The 22,837-nt window shown below is 45.3% G+C and overlaps 1 protein-coding gene across 1 annotated transcript; it reads left to right on the forward strand.

Moving 5' to 3' along the window:
• The first annotated feature begins 36 nt into the window (after positions 1–36).
• Positions 37–20,944, forward strand: FCER1G (Fc epsilon receptor Ig). Its single transcript, XM_067472453.1, has 5 exons — positions 37–354; positions 10,063–10,154; positions 12,758–12,799; positions 16,008–16,028; positions 20,011–20,944. Exons 1-5 carry the CDS (start codon positions 303–305, stop codon positions 20,101–20,103), a joined length of 300 nt encoding a protein of 99 aa, XP_067328554.1. The 5' UTR covers positions 37–302; the 3' UTR covers positions 20,104–20,944.
• Positions 20,945–22,837: the final 1,893 nt, after the last annotated feature.

The raw sequence follows: 22,837 nt of genomic DNA on the forward strand, positions 1-22,837 counted from the left end.
TGATTTCCTAGTTCCAGTTCTTTGTGCGATTCAGTCCCTTGACTCAAATGGAAGAAAGGAGAACTTGACGCAGTGCTGATGGGCTATCTTTGAGCGAAGAGTGTAAGGCCTCAAGGGCAGGAAAGCATGTGTTTTGTGGTTGTGGGCAGTCCTTCTGCCGGATCGAGCACAAGCAGAGCAGAAGCCAAGCTCAAAGGGTGGACACTGCGAAAGCAGAACGGATTATACCCGCTCTTTACTTCATATCCCAGGCGTTCCAGGGAACGATTCGGAGCTGAACAGGTTGGCACCCGACCTCCGGGATGAAGCGCTATCTTTGGATAACTCTGGTTCTCCTGTTGGCTGAAGAAGCAGGTAAAATACATGGGCGGGAGAACGGTTCTAGAAGTGTTGTCGAAGGCTTTCATGGCCGGAATTACTGAGTTGCTGTTAGTTTTCAGGGCTGTATGGCCAGAGAGAGATTGGCAACCTGGAATGTGCCCAGAGGAGGGCAACTAAATGATCAAGGGTATGGAGAACAAACCCTAGGAGGAGTGGCTTAAAGAGCTGTGCATGTTTAGCCTGAAGAAGAGAAGCCCTGGTGACTAGGACGCAATGGCTTCAAACTACAAGAAAGGAGATTCCATCTGAACATTAGGAAGAACTTCCTGACTGTGAGAGCTGTTCAGCAGTGGAACTCTCTGCCCCTGAGTGTGGTGGAGGCTCCTTCTTTGGAAGCTTTTAAGCAGAGGCTGGATGGCCATCTGTCGGGGGTGCTTTGAATGCAATTTTCCTGCTTCTTGGCAGAATGGGTTTGGACTGGATGGCCCATGAGGTCTCTTCCAACTCTATGATTCTATGATTTTCCAGAAGCATTCTCTCCTGGCATTTCACCCACATCTATGGCAGGCAACTTCAGAAGTTGATCTGCATCTTCTCCCGCAATGGCATTTCCAGGTGGAAGGCAGTCTCAGTCGGGGTTGGCTTGACGCGCTTCCCTCTTGGCATGTTTCTCTCTTTCACCCTCCATTCGTGTCTCTTCAAATTCTGCAACACTGCTGGTCACAGCTGACTTCCAACTGGAGCACTCAAAGGCCAGGGTTTCCCAGTTCTCAGTGTCTATGCTAATTTTTAAGGTTGGCTTTGAGCCCATCTTTCAATCTCTTTTCCTATCCACCAATATTCCGTTTTCTGTTTTTGAGTTCAGAGTAGAGCAACTGCTTTGGGAAACGGTGGTCAGGCATCCAGACAACATGGCCGGTCCAGCGGAGTTGATGGCGGAGAACCATCGCTTCAATGCTGGTGGTCTTTGCTTCTTCCAGCGAGCTGACATTTGTCTGCTTGTCTTCCCAAGAGATTTGCGGGATTTTTCGAAGGCAGCACTGATGGAATTGTTTTAGAAGTTGCATGTGACGTCTGTAGACTGCCCACGTCTTGCAGGTGTATAGCAGGGTTGGGAGGACAAAATATTTATAAACAAGCACCTTGGTATCCCTACGGATGTCCTGATCCTCAAACTCTCTCTGCTTCATTCGGAGAAATGCTGCACTTGCAGAGCTCAGGCAGTGTTGAATTTCAGTGTCAATGTTGACTTTGGTGGAGAGGTGGCTGCCAAGGGAGTGTATTTATACTTGACTATCATGTCTCCTCTCAGCCTTCTCTTCTTCAGGCTAAACATGCCCAGCTCTTTAAGCCGCTCTTCATAGGGCTTGTTCTCCAGACCCTTGGTCATTTTAGTTGCCCTCCTCTGGACACATTCCAGCTTGTCAACATCTCCCTTCAATTGTGGTGCCCAGAATTGGACACAATATTCCAGGTGTGGTCTAACCAAGGCAGAAGAGAGCATGAGGAGCATGACTTCCCTAGATCTAGACCAGTGTTTCTCAACCTGGGGGTCGGGACCCCTGGGGGGGTCGCCAGGGGGTGTCAGAGGGGTCACCAAAGACAACACAGTATTTTCTGTCGGTCGTGGAGGTATCGTGTGGGAAGTTTGGCCCAATTCTATCATTGTTGGAGTTCAGAATGCTCTTTGATTATAGGTGAACTATAAATCCTAGCAACTAGAACTCCCATATGTCAAGGTCTATCATCTCCAAACCCCACTAGTGTCCACATTTGGGCATATTGAGTATTCGTACCAAGTTTGGTCCAGATGCATCTGTGCTCTCTGGATGTAGGTGAACTACAACTCCAAAACCCAAGTTCAAAGCCCACCAAACCCTTCTGGTATTTTCTGTTGGTCATGGGAGCTCTGTGTCCCAAGTTTGGTTCAATTCCATCATTGGTGGAGTTCAGAATCCCCTTTGATACTGTAGGTGAACTATAAATCCCAGCAACTACAACTCCCAAATGACAAAATCAATCCTCCCCTCAATCCCACCAGTATTCAAATTTGGGTGTATCGGGTATTTGTGCCAAATGAATGAAAATACATCCTGCATATCAGGTATTTACAAGATGATTCATCATAGGAGCAAAATTACAGTTGTGAAGTAGCAATGAAAATAATGTGATGGTTGGGGGTCACCACAACATAAGGAACATGAGGAAGAACTTCCTGACTGTGAGAGCCGTTCAGCAGTGGAACTCTCTGCCCCGGAGTGTGGTGGAGGCTCCTTCTTTGGAAGCTTTTAAGCAGAGGCTGGATGGCCATCTGTCAGGGGTGATTTGAATGCAATATTCCTGCTTCTTGGCAGAATGGGGTTGGACTGGATGGCCCAGGAGGTCTCTTCCAACTCTTTGATTCTATGAACTGTATTAAGGGGTCGCAGCATTAGGAAGGTTGAGAACCACTGATCTAGACGCTAGACTCCTATTGATGCAGGCCAAAATCCCATTGGCTTTATTTGCCGCCGCATCACATTACTGGCTCATGTTTAACTTGTTGTCCACTAGGACTCCAAGATATTTTTTCACACGTACTATGACTTACTCTGCATTGCAAAGCATTCTTCACTCTTTGGTGCGGAGCATTGTTGCATTTCTAAGATGGAGAGTGGGGTTGACATCTCTTCCATTGCATCTGCTTTCCCTTTTGCCATCTTGTTGCTTCTTGCATCGAATTCTTGCATTTGTACCCAGGGGCGGCACATCCATTACGTAAAGTAAGCGGTCGCAGTACACTTTTTTTTGCCAGGGGTGCAGAGGCGCCTCTGTAAATGCCCCTTGACCACCACTTGAGGAGCGCCCCCTCGGCTCACAACAGCCCTAGCAGTCCGGGGGGAGCCTCAGCAACCTATTACTCAAAGTAAGCATTTGCAGTATAGTTGATTGTGTCCAGGGTGCTCTTGAGGCGCTCTTGGGGGGAAACAGACCTTGACATATGCGAGTTGTAGTTACTGGGATGTATAGTTCACCTACAAAAAAAGCCAATGGGATTTTGTCCTGCATCAATAGGAGCATAGTGTCTAGATCTAGGGAAGTCATGCCACCCCTCTATTCTGCTTTGGTTAGACCACATCTGGAATATTGTGTCCAATTCTGGGCACCACAATTCAAGAGAGATATTGACAAGCTGGAATGTGTTCAGAGGAGGGTGACTAAAATGATCAAGGGGCTGGAGAACAAGCCCTATGAGGAGTGGCTTAAGGAGCTGGGCATGTTTAGCCTGAAGAAGAGAAGGCTGAGAGGGGATATGATAGCCATGTATAGCCATAGAACAAGCCCTATGAGGAGCGGCTTAAGGAGCTGGGCATGTTTAGCCTGAAGAAGAGAAGGCTGAGAGGGGATATGATAGCCATGTATAGCCATAGAACAAGCCCTATGAGGAGCGGCTTAAGGAGCTGGGCATGTTTAGCCTGAAGAAGAGAAGGCTGAGAGGGGATATGATAGCCATGTATAAATATGCGAGAGGAAGCCACAGGGAGGAGGGAGCAAGCTTGTTTTCTGCTTCCTTGCAGACTAGGACGCAATGGAACAATGGCTTCAAACTACAAGAGAGGAGATTCCATCTGAACACGAGGAAGAACTTTCTGACTGTGAGAGCCGTTCAGCAGTGGAACTCTCTGCCCCGGAATGTGGTGGAGGCTCCTTCTTTGGAAGCTTTTAAACAGAGGCTGGATGGCCATCTGTCAGGGGTGATTTGAATGCAATATTCCTGCTTCTTGGCAGAATGGGGTTGGACTGGATGGCCCATGAGGTCTCTTCCAACTCTTTGATTCTATGATTCTATAATCAAAGAGCATTCTGAACTCCACCAATGATGGAATTGAACTAAATATGGCACACAGCACACCCACGACGAACAGAAAATACAGGCTCAATTGAATGGCTTATTGGCCTATGTATTTTGACTAACCCTGTATATATCAATACAATTATTGATATATATTTTCTGTTCGTCGTGGGAGTGCTGTGTGCCATATTTGGTTCAATTCCATCATTGGTGGAGTTCAGAATGCTCTTTGATTGTTGGGGGGGGGGGGGGCAAATACTGTTTACTTACCATTGAAAATTACCTAGGGCCGCCTCTGATTGTACCCCACATCGAATTGCAGAGTACAAATATTTGAAATATTTGAAAAAAATAAAAATAAAACCAAAACCTGGCCTGAGAATGTAGCTAGTGGACAGATCACAGCAGCTTCTGCTTTTCCGGTCTGAATCCTTACTGTGTGTTTTGCACGCAAGCCTTATCGATGGCATCACTGCAGCTTCTTGTGGTTTAGCTGTGCCTGTGCTCATCTGATGCTTTTGCAGCACTGACCAAGGTGATAAGAGCTATTTGCTGGTCCAAACTCTCTAGATCTCTCTCTTTAACCCTGGAGACAATCATTTTAAAAATAGAGCTGGAGCTGAAAGACGGAACTCATCCGCACTCTCATAGAATCATAGAAACATAGAATCAAAGAGTTGGAAGAGACCTCATGGGCCATCCAGTCCAACCCCCTGCCAAGAAGCAGGAATATTGCATTCAAATCACCCCTGACAGATGGCCATCCAGCCCCTGTTTAAAAGCTTCCAAAGAAGGAGCCTCCACCACACTCCGGGGCAGTGAGTTCCACTGCTGAACGGCTCTCACCGTCAGGAAGTTCTTCCTCATGTACAGATGGAATCTCCTTTCTTGTAGTTTGAAGCCATTGTTCCGCGTCCTAGTCTCCAAGGAAGCAGAAAACAAGCTTGCTCCCTCCTCTCTGTGGCTTCCTCTCACATATTTATACATGGCGATCATATCTCAGCCTTCTCTTCTTCAGGCTAAACATGCCCAGCTCCTTAAGCCGCTCCTCATAGGGCTTGTTCTCCAGACCCTTGATCATTTTAGTCGCCCTCCTCTGGACACATTCCAGCTTGTCAATATCACTCTTGAATTGTGGTGCCCAGATTGAATTGTGGTGCCCGAATCCTCTCCCCAGATTCGAACCTGCAACTTGTCGGTCTTCAGTCCTGCCAGCACAGGGATTTAACCTATATCTATACACAAAGGAAGCCCTTCTTAATTCATTAGTAGCACCCAGACCTTAAGATATTTGGGTTGTTTAAGTTTTTCGGCTGCATGACCATGTTCCAGAAGCATTCTCTCCTGATGTTTCTCCCACATCTATGGCCGGTATCCTCAGAGGTTGTGAGGTCTGTTAGAAACTTGGCAAGTGGGGTCTATATATTTGTGGAATGATGTCCAGAGTGGGAGAAAGAACTCTTGTCTGTTGGAGGTAGGTGTGAACAGACAAGAGTTCTTTCTCCCACTTAGGACATTCCGCAGATATATAAACCTCATTTTCCTATTTATTTGTCGAAGGCTTTCATGGCTGGAATCACTAGGTTCTTGTGGGTTTTTTCGGGCTATATGGTCATGTTCTAGAGGCATTTCTCCTGACATTTCGCCTGCATCTATGGCAAGCATCCTCAGAGGTAGTGAGGTCTGTTGGAACTAGGAAAAAGGGTTTATATATCTGTGGAATGGCTGGGGTGGGGCAAAGAGCTCTTCTCTGCTGGAGCTAGGTGTGAATGTTTCAGCTGACCACCTTCATTAGCATTTGAAGGCCTGGCTGAGCCTGGGAAAATGTTTTGTTGAGAGGTGTTAAGATGTGCCTGGTTGTTTCCTCTCTGAGGTTTTTGCTGTTGTAATTTTAGAGTTTTTTAATACTGGCAGCCAGATTTTGTTCATTTTGTTCATTTTTGTTCACAAAACATTTTCCCAGGCTCAGCCAGGCCTTCAAATGCTAATGAAGGTGGTCAGCTGAAACCACCTAGCTCCAGCAGAGAAGAGCTCTTTGCCCCACCCCAGCCATTCCACAGATATATAAACCCTTTTTCCTAGTACCAACAGACCTCACTACCTCTGAGGATGCTTGCCATAGATGCAGGCGAAACGTCAGGAAAAATGCCTCTAGAACATGGCCATATAGCCCGAAAAAACCCACAAGAACCTACTCATTTTCCAACAGAGCTCACATCCTCTGAGGATGCCTGCCATAGATGCAGGCAAAACGTCAGGACACAATGCTTCTGGAATATGGCCATACAGCCTGAAAAACTTACGACAACCCATTGATTCCGGCCATGAAATAGTTAAGATGTTTCTTTTTAATTTTTTTGTTGGACAAAAGTCCCATCTACGTTGCCACATAATGTCGTTTGAAACTGCAATTAAATGGCATTATATGGCTCTACACATCGCTGATCATATAATGCAGTTTCAAACTACATTATAAGTAAAATGATGTATAGATAGATGTTCCTCGTGGACAAGTTAAACATGAGCCAACAATGTGATGCGGCAGCAAAGAAAAGCCAATGGGATTTTAGTCTGCATCAATAGGAGTCTAGTGTCTAGAACAAGCCCTATGAGGAGCGGCTTAAGGAGCTGGGCATGTTTAGCCTGAAGAAGAGAAGGCTGAGAGGAGATATGATAGCCATGTATAAATATGTGAGAGGAAGCCACAGGGAGGAGGGAGCAAGCTTGTTTTCTGCTTCCTTGGAGACTAGGACGCGGAACAATGGCTTCAAACTACAAGAGAGGAGATTCCACCTGAACATTAGGAAGAACTTCCTGACTGTGAGAGCCGTTCAGCAGTGGAACTCTCTGCCCCGGAGTGTGGTGGAGGCTCCTTCTTTGGAAGCTTTTAAGCAGAGGCTGGATGGCCATCTGTCAGGGGTGATTTGAATGCTATATTCCTGCTTCTTGGCAGAATGGGGTTGGACTGGATGGCCCATGAGGTCTCTTCCAACTCTTTGATTCTATGATTCTATGATTCTATGATCCAGGGACGTCATGCTCCCCATGCTCTATTCTGCCTTGGTCAGACCACAACTGGAATATTGTGTCTAATTCTGGGCACCACCACAATTGAAGGGAGATATTGACAAGCTGGAAAGTGTCCAGAGGAGGGTGGCTCAAACGATCAAGGGTCTGGAGAACAAGCCCTATGAGGAGCGGCTTAAAGAGCTGGGCATTTTTAGCCTGAAGAAGAGAAGGTTGAGAGGAGACATGATAGCCATGTATAAAAATCTTTGGAAGCTTTTAAGCAGAGGCTGGATGGCCATCTGTCAGGGGTGCTTTGAATGCAATATTCCTGCTTCTTGGCAGAATGGGGTTGGACAGGATGGCCCATGAGGTCTCTTCCAACTCTTTGATTCTATGACTAAAATGATCAGGGATTTTCTGCTGCCCTGGAGACTAGGACGCAAATAATAAACTACCATTTATTATTTATCTATTTACGGCATTTATATGCCACCCTTCTCAGCCCTAAGGGGACTCAGAGCGGCTTACAAGATATATTTTCATACAATATATTATATTATTAGGATAGTACAATATCAGTATTATATATTACTATATTGCACTATACCATTCTATTGTAATATTATTAGTAATATTACACATAATGTAAATATATAATAATTATTATAATATTATATTATCATTACTAGTATTATACTGTATTATATTATTATGTAATACATAATAATGTGCGCCAGCTGCGCCCGTACCTTGGGAAGTCTGACTTGGCCACGGTAGTCCACGCTCTAGTCACATCCCGTATAGACTACTGCAATGCTCTCTGCGTGGGGTTGCCTCTGAAGACTGCTCGGAAGCTTCAAATGGTCCAATGATTGGCAGCCAGGATGCTAACAGGAGCGGCACTCAGGGAGCACACAACTCCTCTGTTGCGCCAGCTCCACTGGCTGCCAATTTGCTACCGTGCACAATTCAAAGTGTTGGCATTGGCCTTTAAAGCCCTAAACGGTTCTGGCCCGATATACCTGTCCGAACGCATCTCCTCCTATGAACCAGTTAGGACGTTAAGATCGTCTGGGGAGGCCCTGCTCTCGGTCCCGCCGGCCTCACAAGTGCGCCTGGCGGGAACGAGAGATAGGGCCTTCTCAGCGGTGGCCCCCCGGCTGTGGAATGCTCTCCCTGCAGATATTAGATCTGGCCCGATCTACCTGTCCGAACGCATCTCCTCCTATGAACCAGTTAGGACGTTAAGATCGTCTGGGGAGGCTCTGCTCTCGGTCCCGCCGGCCTCACAAGTGCGCCTGGCGGGAACGAGAGACAGGGCCTTCTCAGCGGTGGCCCCCCGGCTGTGGAATGCTCTCCCTGCAGATATTAGATCTGGCCCGATCTACCTGTCCGAACGCATCTCTTCCTATGAACCAGTTAGGACGTTAAGATCGTCTGGGGAGGCCCTGCTCTCGGTCCTGCCGGCCTCACAAGTGCGCCTGGCGGGAACGAGAGATAGGGCCTTCTCAGCGGTGGCCCCCCGGCTGTGGAATGCTCTCCCTGCAGATATTAGATCTGGCCCGATCTACCTGTCCGAACGCATCTCTTTCCTATGAACCAGTTAGGACGTTAAGATCGTCTGGGGAGGCCCTGCTCTCGGTCCCGCCGGCCTCACAAGTGCGCCTGGCGGGAACGAGAGATAGGGCCTTCTCAGCGGTGGCCCCCCGGCTGTGGAATGCTCTCCCTGCAGATATTAGATCTGGCCCGATCTACCTGTCCGAACGCATCTCTTTCCTATGAACCAGTTAGGACGTTAAGATCGTCTGGGGAGGCCCTGCTCTCGGTCCCGCCGGCCTCACAAGTGCGCCTGGCGGGAACGAGAGATAGGGCCTTCTCAGCGGTGGCCCCCCGGCTGTGGAATGCTCTCCCTGCAGATATTAGATCTGGCCCGATCTACCTGTCCGAACGCATCTCTTTCCTATGAACCAGTTAGGACGTTAAGATCGTCTGGGGAGGCCCTGCTCTCGGTCCCGCCGGCCTCACAAGTGCGCCTGGCGGGAACGAGAGAGAGGGCCTTCTCAGCGGTGGCCCCCCGGCTGTGGAATGCTCTCCCTGCAGATATTAGATCTGGCCCGATCTACCTGTCCGAACGCATCTCTTTCCTATGAACCAGTTAGGACGTTAAGATCGTCTGGGGAGGCCCTGCTCTCGGTCCTGCCGGCCTCACAAGTGCGCCTGGCAGGAACGAGAGATAGGGCCTTCTCAGCGGTGGCCCCCCGGCTGTGGAATGCTCTCCCTGCAGATATTAGATCGGCCCCCTCCTTGCTGGTATTCCGGAGGAAATTGAAGACCTGGATGTTCGAACAGGCATTTGGCTAAGCAGTGTGACTGATTGATTATTGGAACACGGAATAATGGATAACGAGATTGGATACTGATTCTAGTGATGAGACCTGATGGATTTGCTATACTGATGTAAATTTGTATTGATGCTATGTTTATTGCTTGTGATGCTATTGTTTTAAAGGCCTACTGTTTGTACTATGTATACTGTTGAATTGTTGTGAACCGCTCCGAGTCGCCTAAGGGCTGAGAGGAACGGTATACAAATGAAGTAAATAAATAAATTATAAATATTATATGTATATACAATATACTATAAATATACAAGAAAGGAGATTCCATCTGAACATGAGGAAGAACTTCCTGACTGTGAGAGCTGTTCAGCAGTGGAACTCTCTGCCCCGGAGTGTGGTGGAGGCTCCTTCTTTGGAAGCTTTGAAACAGAGGCTGGATGGCCATCTGTCAGGGGTGATTTGAATGCAATATTCCTGCTTCTTGGCAGAATGGGGTTGGACTGGATGGCCCATGAGGTCTCTTCCAACTCTGATTCTATGACACTTCTGCCTGTTTTTCAGATGCTTTGCAGGCGCCTGAACTTTGTTATGTCTTGGATGGCATTCTCTTTGTCTACGGCATCGTCCTTACATGCTTGTACTGCAGACTGAAGGTGAGTCCTTTTCAATCTCTTCTTTCTCTTTTACACTACGTTTTGGTTGAATTGGCACTGCCATATAATGCAGTTTGAACTCCACTTATATGGGTCTACACATGGACCATACTTACTTTACTTACTTAGGCGATCCCTTGTTGGCCGAGTAGGATAGTCTTCCAGGATCAGAATTCTTGTGAGTCTGTAGGTGACTGTGGAGCCCTATTCTTGATCTGCATCTTCTCCTGCAGAGAGGGCATTGGTTTCCAGGTGGAAGGCGGTCTCGGTCGGGGTTGGCTTGACATGTCTTCCTCTCTCTTTCGCCCTCCATTCGTGCCTCTTCAAATTCTGCAGCACTGCTGGTCACAGCTGACTGCCAACTGGAGCACTCAAGAGCCAGGGCTTTCCAGGCCCTCAGTGTCTATGCCAGAGTTTGTTCTCAGTGTCTATGCCAGAGTTTTTAAGGTTGGCTTTGAACCCATCTTTCAATCGCTTTTCCTGTCCACCAACGTTCCGTTTTCCGCTCTTGAGTTCGGAGTAGAGCAACTGCTTTGGGAGACGGTGGTCAGACATCCGGACAACATGGATGGTCCAGCGGAGTTGATGGCGGAGGACCATCACTTCAATGCTGGTGGTCTTTGCTTCTTCCAGCACGCTGACGTTTGTTTGCCTGTCTTCCCAAGAAATTTGCAGGATTTTCCGGAGACAGTGCTGATGGAATCGTTCCATATAGTTGACCATATAACGCAGTTGAAACTGTGTCGCTATAAGAAGGTTCTCCATTGAGCATATGGCAGGGCTCAGACTGCATTGTAGTAAGTACTCTGTGGTTTGCTCTTCTCCACACTCACATGTCGTGGAGTCCACTTTGTGGCCCCATTTCTTAAGCCTGCCACTTTTGGACTCTCGCTTGCTGAGGTGTTCCAGCTAGTGTCTCTGTAGATCTTAGAAAACTATTTCTTGATTTAAGTCGTTGACGTGCTGGCTCATACCCAAACAAGGGATGAGCTGGAGATGTCACTGCCTTGGTCCTTTCACTATTGGCTGCTTCTCTCTGCCCAGTTTTCTGTGTGCCCAGGAGGAAGTCTCTCATTTGGTATCAGCCATGGCTTCAGGTTCTGGCTTTGAGCCTACTGATGGGGAGATATTGGAAATATAGATATGAGGAGTATTTTTAAAGTAAGGTCTGTTTGAACATAAGTACACAACGAAAGTTTATTTCCAAAAAGTAAATTTATTTTCAGAAAGTACATACTTCACTCTATTTTTTGACATAGTAAAACTTATCAAAGTTGAGGTAGATATCTGGACTATTATGAAAGAGAGGTACCTACCTATTCCTTCACCCTTTTCCTCCCCCTTTCTCTCGTTTCTTCCTTCTCTACCTCTTTCTTTCTTTCCTTCTTTCACTACTTGGTTTCATCCTTTTGTTGTTTTGCCGTTTTGTGAGTGTGTTGTTGTGTTGTTTTTCATTTTGAGTAGATATGTTTGTACCTTGTGGGTTGTGTTATGGGCATGGGAATTTTGGTTAAGTTTCGTTGGGGTTTTTTTGAGTTTTGTTGTTTTGCCGTTTTGTGAGTGTGTTGTTGTGTTGTTTTTCATTTTGAGTAGATATGTTTGTACCTTGTGGGTTGTGTTATGGGCATGGGAATTTTGGTTAAGTTTCGTTGGGGTTTTTTTGAGTTTTGTTGTTTTGCCGTTTTGTGAGTGTGTTGTTGTGTTGTTTTTCATTTTGAGTAGATATGTTTGTACCTTGTGGGTTGTGTTATGGGCATGGGAATTTTGGTTAAGTTTCGTTGGGGTTTTTTTGAGTTTTGTTGTTTTGCCGTTTTGTGAGTGTGTTGTTGTGTTGTTTTTCATTTTGAGTAGATATGTTTGTACCTTGTGGGTTGTGTTATGGGCATGGGAATTTTGGTTAAGTTTCGTTGGGGTTTTTTTGAGTTTTGTTGTTTTGCCGTTTTGTGAGTGTGTTGTTGTGTTGTTTTTCATTTTGAGTAGATATGTTTGTACCTTGTGGGTTGTGTTACGGGCATGGGAATTTTGGTTAAGTTTCGTTGGGGGTGTTTTGAGTTTTGTTGTTTTGCCGTTTTGTGAGTGTGTTGTTGTGTTGTTTTTCATTTTGAGTAGATATGTTTGTACCTTGTGGGTTGTGTTATGGGCATGGGAATTTTGGTTAAGTTTCGTTGGGGTTTTTTTGAGTTTTATTGTTTTGCCGTTTTGTGAGTGTGTTGTGTTGTTTTTCATTTTGAGTAGATATGTTTGTACCTTGTGGGTTGTGTTATGAGCATGGGAATTTTGGTTAAGTTTCGTTGGGGGTGTTTTGAGTTTTGTTGTTTTGCCGTTTTGTGAGTGTGTTGTGTTGTTTTTCATTTTGAGTAGATATGTTTGTACCTTGTGGATTGTGTTATGGGCATGGGAATTTTGGTTAAGTTTCGTTGGGGGGTTGTGGAGTTTTGCTGTCCTGTTGAACCAACCTAACAGATTTATATATATAGATGTCTTGAAAAAGTAGTATCTTTTGGGTAGTGCTGCGACTTGCAGCATGTGAATGGCAAGCTGTGCTTGAGTTCATCCCTAGCCTGGAATGGATCAATAATTTGTCTGTTTTATTACCTCTTCAGATCCAGTATCGAAAGAAAATGCAAATTCTTTCTACTTCTGAGGTATGTTATGAAGGAGTTCATGTCACCGCTGTAATATCGAGAGTCAAGAGTTCAGATGGGACTAAGGCAGGCATGGGCAAACGTTGACCCTCCGGCTGTTTTGGACTTCAACTTCCACAATTCCTAACAGCCAGTCGAAGTTTCTCCATGCCTGCACTAAGGCCACATCTACATCATCTTTGAGAGTTCTTGGAGAATGGGAGAAGTTCCACAGATTGGAGGAGGGCCAATGTGGTCCCAATCTTCAAGAAGGGAAAAAAGGATGACCCAAACAACTACCATCTGGTCAGCCTCACGTCGATACCGGGCAAGATTTTGGAAAAGATTGTTAAGAAAGCGGTCTGCAAACACTTAGAAACAAATGCAGTCATTGCTAATAGTCAACATGGATTTATCAAAAACAAGTCATGCCAGACTCATCTGATCTCTTTCTTCGATAGAGTTACAAGCTGGGTAGATGCGGGGAATGATGCCGTGGATGGAGCGTACCTGGATTTCAGGAAGGCCTTCGACAAGGTCCCCCATGACCTTCTGGCAAGGACACTAGTCCAATGTGGGCTAGGCAAAACTACGGTGAGGTGGATCTGTAATTGGTTAAGTGGACGAACACAGAGAGTGCTCACTAATGCTTCCTCTTCATCTTGGAAAGAAGTGACAAGTGGAGTGCCACAAGCAGGGTTCCGTCCTGGGCCCGGTCCTGTTCAACATCTTTATTAATGACTTAGATGAAGGGCTAGAAGGCAGGATCATCAAGTTTGCAGACGACACCAAATTGGGAGGGAGAGCCAATAGTCCAGAGGACAGGAGCAGAATTCAAAACGATCTTGACAGATTAGAGGGATGGGCCAAAACTAACAAAATGAAGTTCAACAGTGACAAATGCAAGATACTCCACTTTGGCAGAAAAAATGAAATGCAAAGATACAGAATGGGGGACGCCTGGCTCGAGAGCAGTACGTGTGAAAAAGATCTTGGAGTCCTCGTGGCGAACAAGTTAAACATGAGCCAACAATGTGATGTGGCGGCAAAAAAAGCCAATGGGATTTTGGCCTGCATCAATAGGAGCATAGTGTCTAGATCTAAGGAAGTAATGCTACCCCTCTATTCTGCTTTAGTTAGACCACATCTGGAATACTGTGTCCAATTCTGGGCACCACAATTCAAGAGAGATACTGACAAGCTGGAATGTGTCCAGAGGAGGGCGACTAAAATGATCAAGGGTCTGGAGAACAAGCCCTATGAGGAGCGGCTTAGGGAACTGGGCATGTTTAGCCTGAAGAAGAGAAGGCTGAGAGGAGATATGATAGCCATGTATAAATATGTGAGAGGAAGCCACAGGGAGGAGGGAGCAAGCTTGTTTTCTGCTTCCTTGGAGACTAGGACAAGGAACAATGGCTTCAAACTACAAGAGAGGAGATTCCATCTGAACATTAGGAAGAACTTCCTGACTGTGAGAGCCGTTCAGCAGTGGAACTCTCTGCCCCGGAGTGTGGTGGAGGCTCCTTCTTTGGAAGCTTTTAAGCAGAGGCTGGATGGCCATCTGTCAGGGGTGATTTGAATGCAATATTCCTGCTTCTTGGCAGGGGGTTGGACTGGATGGCCCATGAGGTCTCTTCCAACTCTTTGATTCTATGATTCTATGATTTGTATTATATCTTCCCCTGTATTTTAAAGGCTCAATAGTTTTTTTGTTTTTAAAATCACATCAGTGGTTTGGGACGTGAGAAAAACATACAAGGGATTCTTGTTTAGGAATTTTTGTTTAGGAAGGCCAATAACTCTCATTTTAGTTACAACTTAGTGGGCCGGATATTGTTAGACTACAGCTCCCAACATTGATTCTCTCTTTGGGAAAAAATAATGGTTCTCTTTGTATTGTTAAAGGCTTTCATGGCTGGAATCACTGGGTTGCTGTAGGTTTTTCTAGAAGCATTATCTCCTGACGTTTCGCCTGCATCTACGACAGCATTTCTCAACCTGGGGGTAAGGACCCCTGGAAGGGTCACGAGGAGGGTGTCAGGGGGGTCGCCAAAGACCATCAGAAAACACAGTATTTTCTGTTGGTTATGGGGTTTTTGTGTGGGAAGTTTGGCCCAATTCTGTCGTTGGGGGGGGGGGGGCTTAGAATACTCTTTGATTGTAGGTGAACTATAAATCCCAGCAACCACAACTCCCAAATGTCAAGGTATGTTTCCCCCCAAACTTCACCAGTGTTTACATTTGGGCATAATGAGTATTCGTGCCAAGTCTAGTCCAGATCCATCATTATTTGAATCCACGGTGTTCTGTGGATGTCAGTGAACTACAACTCCCAAACTCAAGGTCAGTGCCCACCAAACCCTTCCAGTATTTTTTGTTGGTCATAGGAGTTCTATGTGGCAAGTTTGGTTCAATTTCATCGTTGGTGGAGTTCAGGATGCTCTTTGATTGTAGGTGAACTATAAATCCCAGCAACCACAGCTCCCAAATGTCAAAGTCTCTTTTCCCCCAAACTCCACCAGTGTCCATATTTGGGCATACTGAGTATTTGTGCCAAGTCTGGCCCAGATCCATCATTATTTGGGTCCACAGTGCTCTCTTGGAAGTCGGTGAACTACAACTCCCAAACTCAAGGTCAACGCCCACCAAACCCTTCCAGTGTTTTCTGTCGGTCATGGAAGTTCTGCGTGCCATGTTTGTTTCCATTCCATCATTGGTGGAGTTCAGAATGCTCTTTGATTGCAGGTGAACTATAAATCCCAGCAACTACAACTCCCAAATGACAAAATCAACCCACCCACCAGTATTCAAATTTGGGCATATCGGGTATTTCTGCCAAATTTGGTCCAATGAATGAAAATACATCCTGCATATCTGATATTTACATTATGATTCATAACAGTAGCAAAATGACAGTTGTGAAGTAGCAACAAAAATAATGTTATGGTTGGGGGTCACCACAACAGGAGGAACTGTATTAAGGGGTCGCAGCATTAGGAAGGTTGAGAACCATTGATCTACGGCAAGACCTCACAACCTCTGAGGATGCTTGACATAGATGTAGGAGAAACGTCAGGAGAGAATGCTTCTAGAGCATAGCCATATAGCCTGAAAAACTTACAACAACCCAAAGGTGGTCATTCTTCTTGAGATAAATATTTCAGTTTGTGACTTCTTGTTTCTTTTGTTTTTCTTCCAAAACTCACTTCTTTTCTCTTTTCGTTTCCAGAAAACGGAAGGCATCTACACGGTGAGTGCCTCCCTTTCTCCCCTTATGAAGAAGGCTTGGCTGAAGCTTCAGGCAACCCTTGGCAATCAAAAGCTTGATTTGGTGCATTAATAATAATAATAATAATAATCTTTATTTATACCTCGACACCATGTCTCCAAAGGGGACCCGGGGCAGCTTATATGAGGCCACGCCCATCAATACAGAAACACAATATAACACAAAAACACAACTGAAAATCAGAAAATAAAATAACATAAAATACAAAAATACAAAATGTAAATATATAGAGTTACAAGCTGGATAGATGCGGGGAATGCCGAGGATGTAGCGTACCTGGATTTCAGGAAGGCCTTTGACAAGTTCCCCCATGACCTTCTGGCAAAGAAACCAGTCCAATGTGGGCGAGGCAAAACTACGGTGAGGTGGATCTGGAATTGGTTAAATGGACGAACACAGAGGGTGCTCACCAATGCTTCCTCTTCACCATGGAAAGAAGTGACAAGTGGAGTGCCGCAGGGTTCCGTCCTGGGCCCGGTCCTGTTCAACATCTTTATTAATGACTTAGATGAAGGGCTAGAAGGCAGGATCATCAAGTTTGCAGATGACACCAAATTGGGAGGGAGAGCCAATAGTCCAGAGGACAGGAGCAGAATTCAAAACGATCTTGACAGATTAGAGAGATGGGCCAAAACTAACAAAATGAAGTTCAACAGGGACAAATGCAAGATACTCCACTTTGGCAGAAAAAACGAAATGCAAAGATACAAAATGGGGGATGCCTGGCTTGAGAGCAGTACGTGTGAAAAACATCTTGGAGTCCTCGTGGACAACAGGTTAAACATGAGCCAACAATGTGATGTAGCGGCAAAGAAAGCCAATGGGATTTTGGCCTGCATCAATAGGAGCATAGTGTCTAGATCTAAGGAAGTAATGCTACCCCTCTATTCCACTTTGGTTAGACCACACCTGGAATATTGTGTCCAATTCTGGGCACCACAATTCAAGAGAGATATTGACAAGCTGGAATGTTTTCAGAGAAGAGCGAATAAAATGATCAAGGGTCTGGAGAACAAGCCCTATGAGGAGCGGCTTAAGGAGCTGGGCATGTTTAGCCTGAAGAAGAGAAGGCTGAGAGGAGATATGATAGCCATGTATAAATATGTGAGAGGAAGCCACAGGGAGGAGGGAGCAAGCTTGTTTTCTGCTTCCTTGGAGACTAGGACACGGAGCAATGGCTTCAAACTAAAAGAAAGGAGATTCCATCTGAACGTGAGGAAGAACTTCCTGACTGTGAGAGCCGTTCAGCAGTGGAACTCTCTGCCCCGGAGTGTGGTGGAGGCTCCTTCTTTGGAAGCTTGTAAACAGAGGCTGGATGGCCATCTGTCGGGGGTGATTTGAATGCAATATTCCTGCTTCTTGGCAGAATGGGGTTGGACTGGATGGCCCATGAGGTCTCTTCCAACTCTTTGATTCTATGATTCTATGATTCTATGACTCTTTCTGCGCATGTGTGGAAAGGTTGATATTATGCTATAAATACTGAAGCAATTCAGACCTCCAACGTGTCAGGCCCTTGTTCGCTGAACACCCTATACTCTGCAGAGATAGAAATTAACGCCTGGAAATCAGACATGCTGTCTCTCCATCTTCTTGCTTCTCCAAAAGCACTCTAATGAATCTCGGCTAACGTATATTCCGCAACAACAGCACAACAATATAAAATCAAAATATTAAACCACTAATAATGAACTCAATGGGCATTCTGAAATGTCAAAACCCCAACCATCTATTTGATTAATTTAAACATTCCCAAATCAGGGGATGACTAAAAAGCTAAATTTTTCTGGAAATTCACACAATATTTGTCGAGAAGTCCAGGCATTATCAGGGACTTTTTTGGACCCATTTACATTGCCATATGATGCAGTTTCAAACTGCATTCTGTGGCAGTGTAGATGGGATCTGGAACATTTTTAAAGCTACTGGTCAAATGGGATTCTTATGTTACTGGAATGTGGTTGCTAAATGCATTGTCAAGGGTATATAAGCCCAACGTTCGGTCCAATCGGTGCGGGCAGTTTGGTTCTGGCATACTGTGTGTTATGCTGCCTGTCCGCCTTCCTATTGCGCAATATGAATAAACTGTGTCTTGCCCTAACTTGTTTGGACTCTGTTTCGTGATCCAAAACGGCCCAGCACGGACCCGAATGGTAAGATTTGGGAACATCAGCAAGTGTCCCTTACAGGATAATTACACAAATGTCCAGCCACTTCCAGAATGGATAGAGAGTTTCATCTATGCTGATGATCGTGTCATCACCACCCAAGTAGGGAGCCTTGAAATGGTTGAAGCTCTCCAAAGCTTTAGGTGCTCTTACTGCCTATTACAAGGAAAACCAGCTGATTCATAATCCATTTAAAATACAGACATGTGATTTTCATCTTAAGAACAGACAAGCCAACAGACAATCTCCAAGAGAGGACATTCCATCTGAACATAAGGAAGAACTTCCTGACTGTGAGAGCCGTTCAGGAGTGGAACTCTCTGCCCCGGAGTGTGGTGGAGGCTCCTTCTTTGGAAGCTTTTAAACAGAGGCTGGATGGCCATCTGTCAGGGGTGATTTGAATGCAATATTCCTGCTTCTTGGCAGGGGGTTGGACTGGATGGCCCATGAGGTCTCTTCCAACTCTTTGATTCTATGATTCTATAAGCATCTCGAGCTCTGAGGATGACCTGGGAAGGAATCCCACTGGAGCATTGCGGCACACCCAAATACCTGGGCGTTACCCTGGACTGTGCTCTGATTTACAAGAAGCACTGCTTGACTATTAAGCAAAAGTGGGTGCTAAAAATAATATCATATGAAAGCTGACTGGAACAACCTGGGGGTCACAACCAGACACAGTGAAGGCATCTGCCCTCGTGCTTTGCTATCTGCTGCTGAATACGAATGCTCAATGTGGAATACATCTCACCACGTTCAAACAGTGGATGTGGCTCCTAATGAGACATGCTGCATTATCACAGGATGTCTATGTCCAACACCACTGGGGGATTATACTGAATTATACTGTTTAGCTGATATTGCACCATCTGATATCCATCATGAAGTAGCAGCCGGCAATAAAAGGACCAAGGTATGGACATCTCCAGCCCATTCCCTGTTCGGATATCAGCTTGCAAATGACTTTAATCAAGAAAGAGCTCCCTAAGATCTACAGAGACATTCTCAGGAACATCTCAGCAAGCGAGAGTCCAAAAGTGGCAGGTGAAAACTCGGAACCTCAATCAGTGGTTGAAAAAGGATGAAAAACTCCCTCCTGGGCTCACAGAAGAGTGGATTACTTGGAAGGTGCTTAAAAGACTGCGTTCTGACACCACGAGGTTCAGAGCTAACCTTAAGAAATGGAGTTACAAACTGGAGTCCATGACATGTGAATGCAAAGAAGAGCAAACCACAGACCACCTATACAGTGTTTCTCAACCTGGGGGTCAGGACCCTTGAGGGGGTCACGAGGGGGTATCAGAGGGGTCACCAAAGACCATCAGAAAACACAGTAGGAGTTTTGAGTAGGAAGTTTGGCCCAATTCTATCGTTGGTGGGGTTCAGAATGCTCTTTGATTGCAGGTGAACTATAAATCCCAGCAACTATAACTCCCAAATGTCAAGGTCTATTTTCCCCATATTCGACCAGTATTCAAATTTGGGCATATTGAGCATTCATTACAAGTTTGGTCCAGATCCATCATTGTTTGGGTCTACAATGCTCTCTGGATGTTGGTGAATTACAACTCCAAAACTCAAGGTCAATGCCCTCCAGACCCTGGAGTTGTATAGTTCACCTACAATCACAGAGCATTCTGAACACTACCAATCATAGAATTGGGCCAAACCTCCCACACAGAACTCCCATGACCACTAGAGTGGGCCACAGCAATGCATGGCAGGGGGCGGCTAGTTATTATTAATAATATTATCTTTTGTTTTCTTTTCCATAGGGCCTTGCTGCTCACGACCAGGAAACCTATACAACCCTTGAGCTCCCAGACCTGCAAAAGGAGCCCTCCAGAAAAGAGCCCTTGATGGCATAGATGGAGGTGTTTCAGAAACATCTTTGCCCCAGATCCTGAAATTTCATTATATGTTCATGCTATGTTTTAAACTCCATCCTTTCATGCTTCTGCATCGAAGACTCCACTTAACTGACCCCACATTCACTGAGCATATTTATGGTGGTGTGGATATTGTCCATAGTAGTAGCTCTCCTTGCCAGCTCTTAGTAAATGTGCTGGTACGGCTGTACCAGGAGCTCCCACTTTATTTGCTTTGTATTAAATGTTTGCTTGTAGTCAGGGATTCTGCAGGACGGTGGCTTCCTTTGGTTGCAGTCGTAGGGCAAGTCACCTGTCCATCATCGTTAAGTTTGGTTCCGCCCCTTGCTCAGGGCAATTGGGAAGGGAAGGGAGCCATTTTCAGTCAGTCTCAGCAAGGAAAGCTAATGTACAGGACGTGTGCAAGCTTCCCCTGTACAAAAGCTTCAACCCTTAAGACTTTCCGGGGGAAAACAGTATTAAGAGCATCAAGACCTTCCGGGGGAGAACAGTCTTAAGAGTCTCTAAAGATTTTCAGGGAAACAGCCCTAAAGACCAAAGAACTCCAGCTGGAGAACATCTAAGCCTTTACTGGTAGGTCCACTCGGTGCTTCGAGATGCAGTTCGACCCGGTAGCGGAGCCCAAAACAGTAAGAATTAGATTACAGTCAGCCTGGGAGAAGTTAAAAAGGGGATTTTCCTTTAAAGTAAAGAAGTTATTGAAGACAGTTACCTGTCCTTCGTGGGCAAGTTTAGAAAGCCACCAGTTGCATAAAGCCTGGAATCATTTGTTTAACTTTACTGAAGACAAGAGAAGTTTCTGTTTGATTGTTCATTAATAAAGGACTTTGTTATACTTCACAAGCTATCTAAAGATCATTTGTGGTGGAAAACCTCTGAGAACTTCTCCTTGGGCCCCCTGGCTTCCCGCTGGGTAAAGGTTGCATGTCCTGTTCTAAAGGAAATTCTTTACAGGCCCAGCGCACGACAGAACACTAAACCTGCCCAATAATGAACAAAGTGTACTTACCAAACTCAGCAGTGGTTTTGGATCATTTTCCTTGATATTTTGCTTCTTCTATACCTGAAAAGGAGCACACTCTTTTACTCCATTTGCACAATAATATTTGCTTTGTCAGATTTCAAATAAGATATAACGAACACAGCGAGTAGAGAGAAGATTTTAAATTAAATGTATATATTGGGAAATATATAAAAATAATCCCAAGGCTGCTCATAGAATCATAGAATCAAAGAGTTGGAAGAGACCTCATGGGCCATCCAGTCCAACCCCCTGCCAAGAAGCAGGTATATTGCATTCAAATCACCCCTGACAGATGGCCATCCAGCCTCTGCTCCTTCAAACTATAACGATGACACCTCCACAACAGACCAGCTCACCAAAATATAGAGGGAGTATGGTTGCTGAACCAACTGTCTATTTAAAAGTTAGGAACTGGGAACCACTGGAACTGAGAGACTTAGATTGATTCTTCGAAAGACTTCCACTGCCACCATATTAATAAATAAACAGGCTGAGTTTACTATTGAGATGTTGTTCAGTAACACACTCTGTGTCATGATAGTTTTCTTAGAGACTGCTGAAAGCTGACTTGAATAGCACTTTGACCACAAAGGTATTCACACTGAGGCTGGTATAAGTTGATAAAAAATAACAAGAACATTTATTGAACAGGCTTGAAATATTCAGGTACAAATGCTTAATGGTTTCAATAAAATACTGGCATAAAAGGTTGCAGCTAAACATAAAAAAACCAAGATTATGGCAACAGGAATTATTGATAACTGGGAAATAGAGGGAGATAACGTGGAGGCCATGGCAGTCTTTGTATATATGTTGTTGTTGTCAGCGGCCTTGGCCTTTGTAAGCCACATTGAGTCCTTCGGGAGATTTTGAGGGGTATAAATAAAGATAATAATAATAATAATAATAATAATAATAATAATAATAATTTCTAGGTGCAAAGATGACTGCAGACGCAGACTGCAGCCAGGAAATCAGGAGACACTTCTTGGGAGGAAAGCAATGACCAATCTCGATAAAATATTGAAGAGTAGAGACATCACACTGGCAACGAAGATCCTCATAATGAAAGCAATGGTATTCCCTGTAGTAACCTATGGATGTGAGAGCTGGACCATAAGGAAGACTGAGCGAAGGAAGAGAGATGCTTTTGAATTGTGGTGCTGGAGGAAAGTGCTGAAAGTGCCTTGGACCGTGAGAAGATCCAACCAGTCCATACTTCAGGAAAGAAAACCCAACTGCTCATTGGAGGGAAGAATAGTAGAGGCCAAGATGAAGTACTTTGGCCACATCATGAGAAGAAAGGAAAGCTTAGAGAAGACAATGTTGTTGGGGAAAATGGAAGGAAAAAGGAAGAGGGGCCGACCAAGGGCAAGGTGGATGGATGGCATCCTAGAAGTGAGTGGATTGACCTTGAAGGAGCTGGGGGTGGTGATGGCTGACAGGGAGCTCTGGCGTGGACTGCTCCATGCGGTCACGAAGAGTCAGAAACGACTGAACGAATTAACAACAACAAAAGGTGTTTGGGGTCCCATCTACACAGCCCTATAATGCAGTTTGAAACCCCAATATATGTTCAGTGTAGACTCATATAAGGTAGTTAAACACCATTCTTTGATAGAAAACCCAAGTGCTCTTCCAGCAGTCACCAGCCAACCCCTCTCCAATGCCAGAAGTACAGCTTAATGG

The sequence above is a fragment of the Anolis sagrei genome, chromosome 12 (genome assembly GCF_037176765.1).
Source record: "Anolis sagrei isolate rAnoSag1 chromosome 12, rAnoSag1.mat, whole genome shotgun sequence".
NCBI classification, from domain to species: Eukaryota; Metazoa; Chordata; class Lepidosauria; order Squamata; family Dactyloidae; genus Anolis; species Anolis sagrei.